We start from the raw sequence: 10,641 nt of genomic DNA on the forward strand, positions 1-10,641 counted from the left end.
CATTTTCAGTGATTGATGCGACAAGCTAATTCCACTATTTACTTATTGAATCAGTGGGTCCGATTCTGAAATATACTCGTATTCTAAAAGTGTATAATTAATGAAATGGGTTAAGTAGGCAAGTTACCTATTGTCGAAATAAATTCTTAATTCTGTGTATATTAGTAATACTTTTTCAAAAATACGTTTATGGATTGTCTCGTTATCTTCAATTACCCTCTTATACAGTGTATAAATGATTATGATTATGATTCATACCTGAAAACCAAATAACCTCTCCTTATAATATTTTAAACTATTATGTTGCATTTTTTACTATAAAATTATCACTTCACGGGATTTATTGCAACAATATCTATTTTAACGGTAAATAATATTTACCCTCCCGACGTTTCGGCTCGGTTGCACGAGTCATGGTCGCGGGCAGACTGAAGAGATGCAAAACTGATCAAAAGAGATCATAAACGGAAACCAAACAGAAGTGGAACAATATCTACAGCACTTAAATTCTGTTCATCCAAAGGTTAAGTTCACGTATGAAATGGAGAGGAACAGATCCATGGCTTTCCTTGATGTTCTTGTGACAGTGAGACCGGATGGGGCTTTGGCCCACTCTGTTTACCGGAAACCGACTCACACGGACAGATATCTGCACGCCTCTTCTCATCACCATCCCCGTCATCTTCAAGCAGTTATTTCCTCATTGGTTAATAGGGCATATAACCTATGCGACCCTGAACATGTGGAAGGGGAACTAAAACATGTGAAGGAGGTACTAAGAAGGAATGGCTACAGTGCTACCACAAGACAAATGGAGAGGAGGCTCAAGAGGGATAAGCAACCAATGGTGAGCAGGGAACAAGCTTTCCTTCCGTACGTGAAAGGGGTAACGGATAAAATTGGAACAGTACTCAACAAATACTCCATTAAGACTGTATATAGTCCGTTGTCAAAAGTAACGAAGGAAATTCGCTCGCCAAAAGATATTATACCTCTTCAGACGCCGGGTGTCTATAAGATCGATTGCAGCTGTGGTAGTTCTTATATAGGACAAACTAAGCGGTCTATAGCTGAAAGAGTCAAAGAACACATAGCGGCTGTAAAGAACCAACAGACGTGCAAATCTGCGATAGCTGAACATTTGTTAACTTCGGACGTTAATCACTGGATGGAACTTCATGACCCGAAAATCCTCTCAACTGATAGGCATTACCATGTTAGGTTGATACGTGAAGCCATTGAAATTAAAAAGCATAAGAATTTCAATCGAGAAGATGGATTTAACCTATCATCAGCGTGGAATCCGGTGATAACGAAGTACAAATCGCGTTCTAGGCCGTCTCAGAGAAACCCGGACACTGTTAGTGTAGTTTGTCGGACTGACTGTACCACTGACGAAAATATTGTGCAAATGCGGGTGGGTGAAGAAAACTCATCGCGCCGGAGCAGACGACGCCGCATCTCTTCAGTCTGCCCGCGACCATGACTCGTGCAACCGAGCCGAAACGTCGGGAGGGTAAATATTATTTACCGTTAAAATAGATATTGTTGCAATAAATCCCGTGAAGTGATAATTTTATAACCTCTCCTTGTCATTGAGATTAAGTAATAATCTCAGAATCGGGCCCACACCTCGAGATGGTAGAGTTAACATCGGATTAGCTGCAACGTGCAGTGCAGGCGCAGCGTATCGCGTCATAACATTTGCCACGTAGTAAGACAAGATACGATACGCCTGCCCTAAACACATCGTATCGCTATCGTATAATGTTGATCCTCGTGTCCGCAGCTGTCGTAATTTAAGACGCGTAAGTGCGAGAGAGACGCTGCACCGAGCAGACACTTGCACTGTAGGGGTATAGGCCGGGAGCCCGTTGTTTGTGTGACTCATATTGCTTATTGGCTCATCCGGCCCTCTCAGATATCTCAACTCTTTAACTAGTTCTTGTAACTCTCTTTACTTTTTTGTGGAGCTGCTACAGTGTTAAAGACTGTTTATAAGTTTTAGTGCGTTTATCTGTGTAGTAAGCCAGTATTCATTGGAGAAATCGATTAGCCGTCGTTGTAACGGAAATTGTTCATTAGCCCTCCAATTTAGAGAAATCATCTTGAACGAATGAATTTTAGCTTTTTATCGACGATTGTTGTGAAGTTGTAAAATGTAGAGTTTCATTGCATTGATTTCAGAATAGTCCCAATCCTAACTAGGTATTGAGTACACTTGAATTATGCATTTTGCTAGCTGATTAATTATTTTTTTATGAAGATTTGAATTGAAGTGATTTTCGTGTCCAGTTCTATAGTTTTCTAGTACCCGGCAAAGATGTCAGAGAGTGCGCTCGCGCACCGCCGGCAGGCGTACTAACTGCCTCACTTATTTATTTTTATGCTTTTTGCTCCTCGCATCCCTGCTAAGTGCAAATGCAAATGGCGCTCATCTCGTTTACAAAGATGTTTTTATACACTCCACAACCTATTGAACATTGGCCATTATTTAGCGATTCCGAGAAACATTGAAATTTCAAACGAGTCAAGTAAGGCTCATTCTCATTCCTACGTATGTTGGAAAAAGAGCAATGGTAGGTAATATCTTTTGAATGTTTTCATTATAGGTAGGGTTTTGTTTGTTACATTGTTTCTTTTAAAACTCGTTTTAGAGTTAAATGTGGCTTTTGCTGTGACAACACAGTATGTGCACTTTCTTATTTTAAAAAAGCATTAGGCTGTTCAGTGGTCGTTGCTAATGCGCTGTCGAATTTTCGCCTCTACACAAGACCATTTTTGCTTTCACCTCCATTTTCCGCTGTCCTTTATCAAGGCATCCACGATCCGTCTCGCCATCTGCACCTCAGGTAGGCACTGTTTTTACTCACCCGGGATATTAAATTACTGTGGAGCAAATAAATGCCAGCAATATCTGCAATAAAGTGCAACCAGCCGCGCTACCTGTATTGGACGCCTTTCTCGATGCTAATCAGAAGGTGATACGCGTAGGCGTTGCATTTTCGCGGATCAGCCTACGTGTTTGGATCAGTAAGGTGAGTTGTTGACCCGCACTGCACCCTCCAGTCAAACCAGTTCTTTGCAGAAGACAGATACGTAATCAGGGCGGAGTGGGTCACTTCTCCCACGCGCGACTACAGGGCCCTTAGCTAGTTAGGTTCATAAAAGAGCATGAAAAAAACGAGCTACAAAAAAGAGAAAAGAGTTATTTTTAGAAAACAACCTGCAAGTTTCCATATACTTCATTATTTGCCATAAAAGAACAAACAACCTAAAACTAAGTATACCTGTTAAAGTTTGAAAAGACTCCTTCCGTTACATTTTAACAGTTATTTTTCTCTGCGACTGTAAAGCTATTACGTAACAATACAACTTTTTAATAGTCTCCTAAATGCGGCCCTGTAAGAAGTCCGGTACGCAGGCAGTGCGCCTCGTTCGTCCATTGCATACCCGCTCCCAATAAAACAATAGCTCAGGTTATTCCAGTTGTCTCTCCCATTTCAATATCCCCCATTAACTATGTCGGCTGTAAGATTGTGGGTGAATAAGTAGCTATGAGAAACACGTTTTAATTTTGTTGCATAATAGAGGCGTATTTTTCATAAGCAAATGTAAATAAAACTTCAGCTTTGTGTTTAAATAAATTATATACTCTTTTCACTCATCATAGGAACAGCATGCTTTTTGTTCTTACCCCGGTTTGTTTGTTTATATGTAATACTTATCCTACCCCAGATTTTCAGTTTATTACCCACAGGATATTTAACTAACTACTTTTACTACTTACCTCATTTAAATATTTAAGAGTTACCACCTACTACTTCATAGTTTTTACTCATCCAACGGATACTCCCTCCTCATAGCATTTGCTTGGCCAATCTCTATGGTAATATGTCTAATATACAGTAAAACGAAGTCGACACAACGGGACTGGTTCCTGCCGCATTTATAAGGTAAATGCAATTTCAATATGAATTGATAAATCCCTACATTAAACGCTGCGAAAAGTCGTGTCCTTCTTCGTAGATGTCCGAGATAAAAATGTGTACATACAAGATTCCCTCCGGGTTGGTGTAGTTAGTAATACTCGTATATTATATCAAACTATTATGAATAACTATGTGCAGTTGCAAGTTGACTCTCTTATCAGCTTGAGTTGTCGTCGGCTGAATGATGAGACCAGCTCGTTAGTGCATCATTAGGGCTATACCTCACTTAGATACCAGTCGCATTAAATAAAGTATAATGCTTTCCAGAAAGCCCACACAATGAAATTGTAACTTAAGGAAAAACTTAGTTAAGTACCTAATTAGTATCGCAAATGCTATTCAATAAACTCTAAACAAAGCGGACTGAGTTGTCATAACTCGTTGTCCTGAACCCTCTGAGTGTGGCAGAGGGTTTATACTATTTAAACGTTGTCAACTATGAGTTTCTCTGTTAATTAGAGATCATTATCTACGTGTCCCGTTACCGCGTGGATATCTGGACAGGCGCGTAGGTTATCCTACGGCGAGGACGGCTGCGCCGGCGCACGCAGCCGCGTCGACCACGACACGAATAATAAACCAAGCCACTTCCTGCCGCGCGATAAGCGCACATACTCACGTCCATCACATCACAATACGCTCATAATAACACACACGCACGATAGGCATAACATGAGACACTCGCTCGGGACACATTGTTATAGAATTTCCTCGTAAGCTTATTAAATATTCTGTTAATAGATACTTACAGTGATTCATATTGCTATAATATGAAAAATAGTAAAAGATTGATAGTGAAATTGAAAAGAAAGAGGAAACGGTCAGATTAGATAACTACCACAAAACATGACTCAGTTTAGCTTGAAAACATCGTTACGTGTGCAGTATTTTAAACGATTCGGCCATCATTCTGACGAATTTGTAGACGATTACTCGTCGCTTTAAAAGCCACTGTTAAATCGTTGTTTACTTGCAAGATAGCCGATAGCTTAGTGGTTTCTAGTGTTGGCTGCACATTGTCTGCTTACCTTGAGAGTCATTACTGGTTGACTCATTTACCGGTCGCTTGCATTAAGTGAATAACGAATGACATTTTTCCAGGTAAGTATTAGCGTCACTACGTAGTAAAGTTCTTTGGACTTCTTCGTGTCATTATCACGGAAGCTTGAATATTGTTCTGACCTAGAAAGAAACCAACAATCACTTAGCGGGACACTCGTTATTTATTATAAATAGGTACTGATTGCAGTATTTTCAATTAGCTACGCTGTTTTCCTCGTCGAATAGCTAGCTGAAGGGAAAAATGAAACATTGTACTATTCTTCATTAAAACGTTAGGTAATATTTATAAAATTGTTTGTGAAAATTTTCGAAACAAACAAACAGCAGGAGGCAAGATCAAAGTGTTCAGGTTGTAATTAACGTTGGACCAGACAAAAAGGAAAATACTAGCTGACTCAAATAATGGGCCACCATAATAACAAACTGACAGACCTGTGGAAGTTCAGTAACATAAAAGAATATGGCTTAGTAGGTAATATCCGCTGTAAAAGCTGACTGTTTTCATTTGCCATAGGTCTTTGTTTCAGTTGTTTTTAATTTTCCGGTGATTCATTTCATTGCTTCTGTTATCTTTTTTACCCAGTTTTATGTCATTGTTTTTGTTTTGAATGTTTTTAGAGTCTTCGTTTGACCTCAATCTTGTTCAATGTTAAATGATGTTAGGAGGTGTACGATAAAACACGCAAATCCCAGATTGCAGGTGTGCAGGAAGAGAGAACGAAATTTCCGCATTTTAAATGATTAGATCGCTTCATACGATCATGTATCAATGTGATATCCAAATATTAAAAGAGGCTGAGTATGTGAATATTGTGACACTCCAAAATGTATCAAATAGAAAGTTAACCCCTTTCCCTGCATCATTCGAAAACTGTTTTATATTCTTGAAACTTAATTTAGTAAAACAAAATGAGGATTTCACAGATGTCACATTGGAATAACCCCAGACGTCCGGTAAATGCGTAATGTATTCGGAATCTGCTGCATTTTTGGTTTGCATTAGGTCATGATTTTAACATAACCGCACCTCAATCGGCTTTATTTTCCACCATTTTCTGTTCAAAGTTGTATCAAGTTTCAATCGTTAGTGATAACATGGCCAGTGGGTACGTACTCAATAAGTTTGTTAAAGCCGTTGTCTTGATGCCCTTGAAGCACCAATCGGCAGCCGATATCGGTTTATCTACTTTACATAACAAAACTACGAGGAATATGAATAAATTCATGACTAAGCGTTGTACGATTTAACACCGAATACGAAATATGAAGTAGTGTTGTATAAAGCTTGGTCTCTGAACCATTCTAGTAAAATCGTGTTCGAAAAAATAATGATCCTGTTTTAACAAATTGTCGGTAATATTGTTGGTAGACTATACCTAATATAGCTTATCGTAAGCATGAAAATATGTGTAATTATTGTTATACTACTATGTATTTCTATTAATATTTTCAGTTCTTGTCCTGTTTGTTCTATTTAATATCCTAGAGTCTAGTTAAACGTCTAGCCTAGACTGACGTCCTAGCTAGTCCTTGAGTTATATTTTATGTTATATGGTAAGGTTAATCTTGTAACACTTTCACTAGAATTTTCGATGAATAGGAAATACCAAACAGCTAGTTTTGAGTAAGCCCATTATTTCCCAACGTCACAGTTTATTTAGTATTAGCTAACAATAGTTACTTGGCACCGTTTCCCATACATCTGCTCGGTGCCTCTGTAGTCGGTGCCATCGGTTGAGGCCATGCATCTGCCTACACCACCATCTACGACTATAATTTAATAAACCTGAAACTGCAGATGATTCGGGTCAGAATAATTTTACATTTAACGACAAAAGTCTGTAAATTATACCCTTAGGAGGGTAATTGGCTTAACGGATGTCGCTACTTAACTTGTACCTAATCCTGGTACTTGCGGTAATAGCTCTCTCAATTCCCTCGGCATGTGTATTTACGTGTGTAATGATGTTTTGCTCTCAGTTGAACTAAGTACAAAGTAGCACGAAAGCGAGTGTTTAGGAAATCGCGTATTAAGCTAACTCTCACGACAGAATCTTCAGTCGGCATCCGCAACAAAGTCATATTCACGAGCAGTAAGGCACGTTTCATTCACACATTAAGGACCTATATTTACTTCATAAAAAACGCCATAAAAATAATCTAAACTATGAGAACATGTTCAAATGGATGCAACTTCGAAAATGCGTTATTGTAACTATTGCCATCATGACAAACACCTACTGGTTTATACAATGACAAATTAAAATAAAAACTCGAATATTATTTGTGTTAATCGACGACCTGGGTTAATGTTGCAATAATCGCTAAAGTTAAGTATTGCAAATTCGGTAAAATTGAAAAGGGTAGGTACGTAAGAACAGGTTTCGTGGGCCCGCGGTGCTAGCCGTAACGAGGACGCGATGACACATGTCTAACGGTAACTCGATTTTTACACGTTTGTGCGCATGCGCATATTACTGGTGTATACGAGTCTACTCAAAAGGAAAACCACACGCCCCGTACCTATATTTCTCATTAAAGTTTACCTTGTTTTAAAGGTGACCTGCAAACGTTAATACCCCGCAACTTTATTCGAGTTATTAAAAAGTCCCAATACCTCTGAGAAAAAACATGAATGGCTTGTTGTGAAATAGTATGAGTATATTCAAATTAATTAGCATGCAACATCATAACATTCGTAACACATTTATTTTTTAATGATTATGCAACTTTAATCACCAACAAGTTTGTTATGCAAATTATCCAATAGACAGAAAAAACCAGTGCTACTTGTTCCCGTTATAAAGGAAGCGATGGCCGTAAAATCACGAAAGTAACTACCGAGTCGATACTTTCTCAGATAACTGGAAACATAAGTGGGCCTTTTAAGTGTCAATATTGCAATCCATGACGCGAGTGGAGATTGACGTAATCTTAGGTCTCCTAGCTCAACCGAAAGACCGATACGGAGGAGGTGGCGTCTGGCGGGTCTGGTGTCGCAGACAGATAATCCGTCTTGTAACAGGTTCCTCGCCCGATGTTGTAAGAGTCAGAGGCGCATTATAATATTAAACATGCGCTCTGCAATTGCGAGTGCTTTCAATTGATATATTTTCGCAACCGGTTGTCGTTTTCATAACACGTTCCGTATGAGCCTCGAAGTAACTCCTTTATTGAAAACAGTTACCTTACGTGAACAATAAGAAATCTGGATGCAACTTGTGCCTACAGCTACAGTATCGCACTTCATTAAATCTGACCAGCATCTGTAAGTAACCAAAAAAGCTTCAATTTAAGATTGTGTCTCTGAGATCATACGTGTATTGATAAACACAATATAAGGTGATTCGTAATGGATGTCCCACTTCAACGGAGGCCAGAAGTCAATTTGGGGCGAAGTGTGAGCCGCGGAGGCTGCGCGCGATTCGCTCCCCGGCCGTAAATGTCACGCGCACTGTCCCCACACAATCGACTTACATAATGGAGCGCAACAATGAAGCAACATATTACTGCTGTGTGTATACCGCTGTAAATAGGAGGAACATGGATACTCAACACCAAAAATAAAGTTGGTGGGTTTTCCTTAATGCTGTTTTGGACATTTAAGAAACGCACTAACCTGGTTTTTAAGCTCTGAAGAAAAAACTTCAGAACTTGACTTTATAACTTACTAACTAGTACCACAGAATAAGTAATAGTACCATGCTAGTACTAAGTGACCACAAATCATAGAATAATTGTAATTTGAAAGAATTTTGAAATTGATTGATACTGTTTTCAGAAATAAATGAATACTCGTAGGCTCAACCTGTTCGCTTTGGTTATAGCTAACACCAGTTAGCGTAATGTAAATTGATTGACAAGCTTTTCAAGCGACTTTACTCGCTCTCGTTGGGATTTTGGAAGTAATGGGCACACTGACGTAAACCAATTCGACGGCCGAGGACGTGGGATTGAGCCCGCGAAATGTTCGCTCCTGCTAGCAAATGGATGTCAGGCACAATCGAGAATATTTCACGACATTACCACTATACGCCAATTAAACTATTACGAAACTCATCAAAATTTGAAGTTGCATTACGCACAGAACAAACGAAACGAATGCGTCTGTTGCAAAATAAATAATAAAAAATCTCACGCTACATGATTTCTTTCATTAAAGTCGCGATATTGTTTATTATCAACAAAGGTCGTCTGAATGAAAACAAAAAGAACGTAGAGAGTCATTGTATTCGAACAAAGCGTGTGAACCCCGAGTTGAAAGTGTGCGTCTGACAGCGGCTAAACTCGGCAGCGGCAGATAATGAACGGGGATCTGCAAATGATACTTCGTAACATGCGAAAACTGTCGAGTTGCCTAATAAGCAGCGTTGCTGCGTATTCATTGCCAGCGCTGTCCGCCCTATATGCTGGACAAGCGCTGCAAGTGTCGGAATGGTAACGAATGGCTGCTGAAAGTGTTGCTTGTAGCGGCTGTAGCTCATTGTCCCAAACGCTCCGACCTGTCGTCACTCAAGCCGTCGACTTACGCCTTATTGCTGACGTCTTGTGCATTACAAGCTAGTTTGGTGGGTAGCAGTATTATGTAGGCGACAACAGCTATAATTTATTGAAGCGTGTTGAACATTCTCATCATTATCATCGTTTATTAATAGACAACTATTAGAAAACGCTTATTAGCAATGTAATTTGCGAAGTTATTAAAAACTTGTTTAATTATTGTAATTAGCACCGGAAGAAAAAATCACCAAATTAATAAACCAGCAGGTAATTGAGTTCAATATACCTACGCAAGTCAGGTTAAGGCTATTAAGTGTAAAAATCAAGGTTTATTGAAACATTTTCAAGCACAGTACATTTATAAAGTGACTTAGCAAACGTTGCATTACAAATCGTAATGACAATAGCATTTGACTTCATGAAAAATGTATAGAGAATTTCGGGCCAACATAAATATGCATTATCCTTTTTAACGATACCGCGACGCGCACGGGCAGGAGCGCAATCATTGAGGCGGTCACCGGCGCCCTGCACATTAGCATAATCCAACATTATGGCACTCGCCGCATGCTACACTGAAAGGGATTGCATGAACAAGGCATGCTTCATTACGCCACAGCCTCTACATATTATAATGAACACGAAATGAAAGAATATGCATTTGTGAGTGCTCCAAGGCCCGAGCTCGCGCTCCATCAGGATTTATGGTGGTTGTATATTACTCGAAACATACGAGGAAAAACTCGAGTGTTTTAGTTTCTAAATATAAAAGTAGGTTGGGTACGATTTTGTTTGCGTAGTCCATGAGTAGATATTTATTTTCATTTGGCAGCCGTGGCCTCAGCCACAATTTCACATCTGTGATCGTTTCGACATCTATTGAACGTCGTCCTCATTTCAACCCTAAAAATGAACCCCTTGGTTTCGTATTACATAATCTTATACGTAACTTTATTTGTCGTAAACGTTATTACGACAATAGAGATTTTATTGAAGGTACATTTAACAATACATATTATGTTACGAAAATTGAAAGAAAACAGCAATCTCAACTGAATTTCAGAAAAGATTAAAATTCAATATATTT

General features: G+C 39.1%; 1 protein-coding gene across 1 annotated transcript; it reads left to right on the forward strand.

Moving 5' to 3' along the window:
• The first annotated feature begins 541 nt into the window (after nucleotides 1-541).
• Nucleotides 542-1,798, forward strand: LOC135072850 (uncharacterized). Its single transcript, XM_063967203.1, has 2 exons — nucleotides 542-1,216; nucleotides 1,790-1,798. The coding sequence occupies exons 1-2, from the start codon at nucleotides 542-544 to the stop codon at nucleotides 1,796-1,798; spliced, it is 684 nt and encodes a 227-aa protein (XP_063823273.1).
• The last annotated feature ends 8,843 nt before the right edge of the window (nucleotides 1,799-10,641 follow it).

Source organism: Ostrinia nubilalis, chromosome 1 (genome assembly GCF_963855985.1).
Source record: "Ostrinia nubilalis chromosome 1, ilOstNubi1.1, whole genome shotgun sequence".
Lineage (NCBI taxonomy): Eukaryota > Metazoa > Arthropoda > Insecta > Lepidoptera > Crambidae > Ostrinia > Ostrinia nubilalis.

What these genes read in the sequence shown, in the direction of transcription:
- LOC135072850 (XM_063967203.1), top strand. Translation starts at nt 542, where the DNA reads ATGGAGAGGAACAGATCCATGGCTTTCCTTGATGTTCTTGTGACAGTG.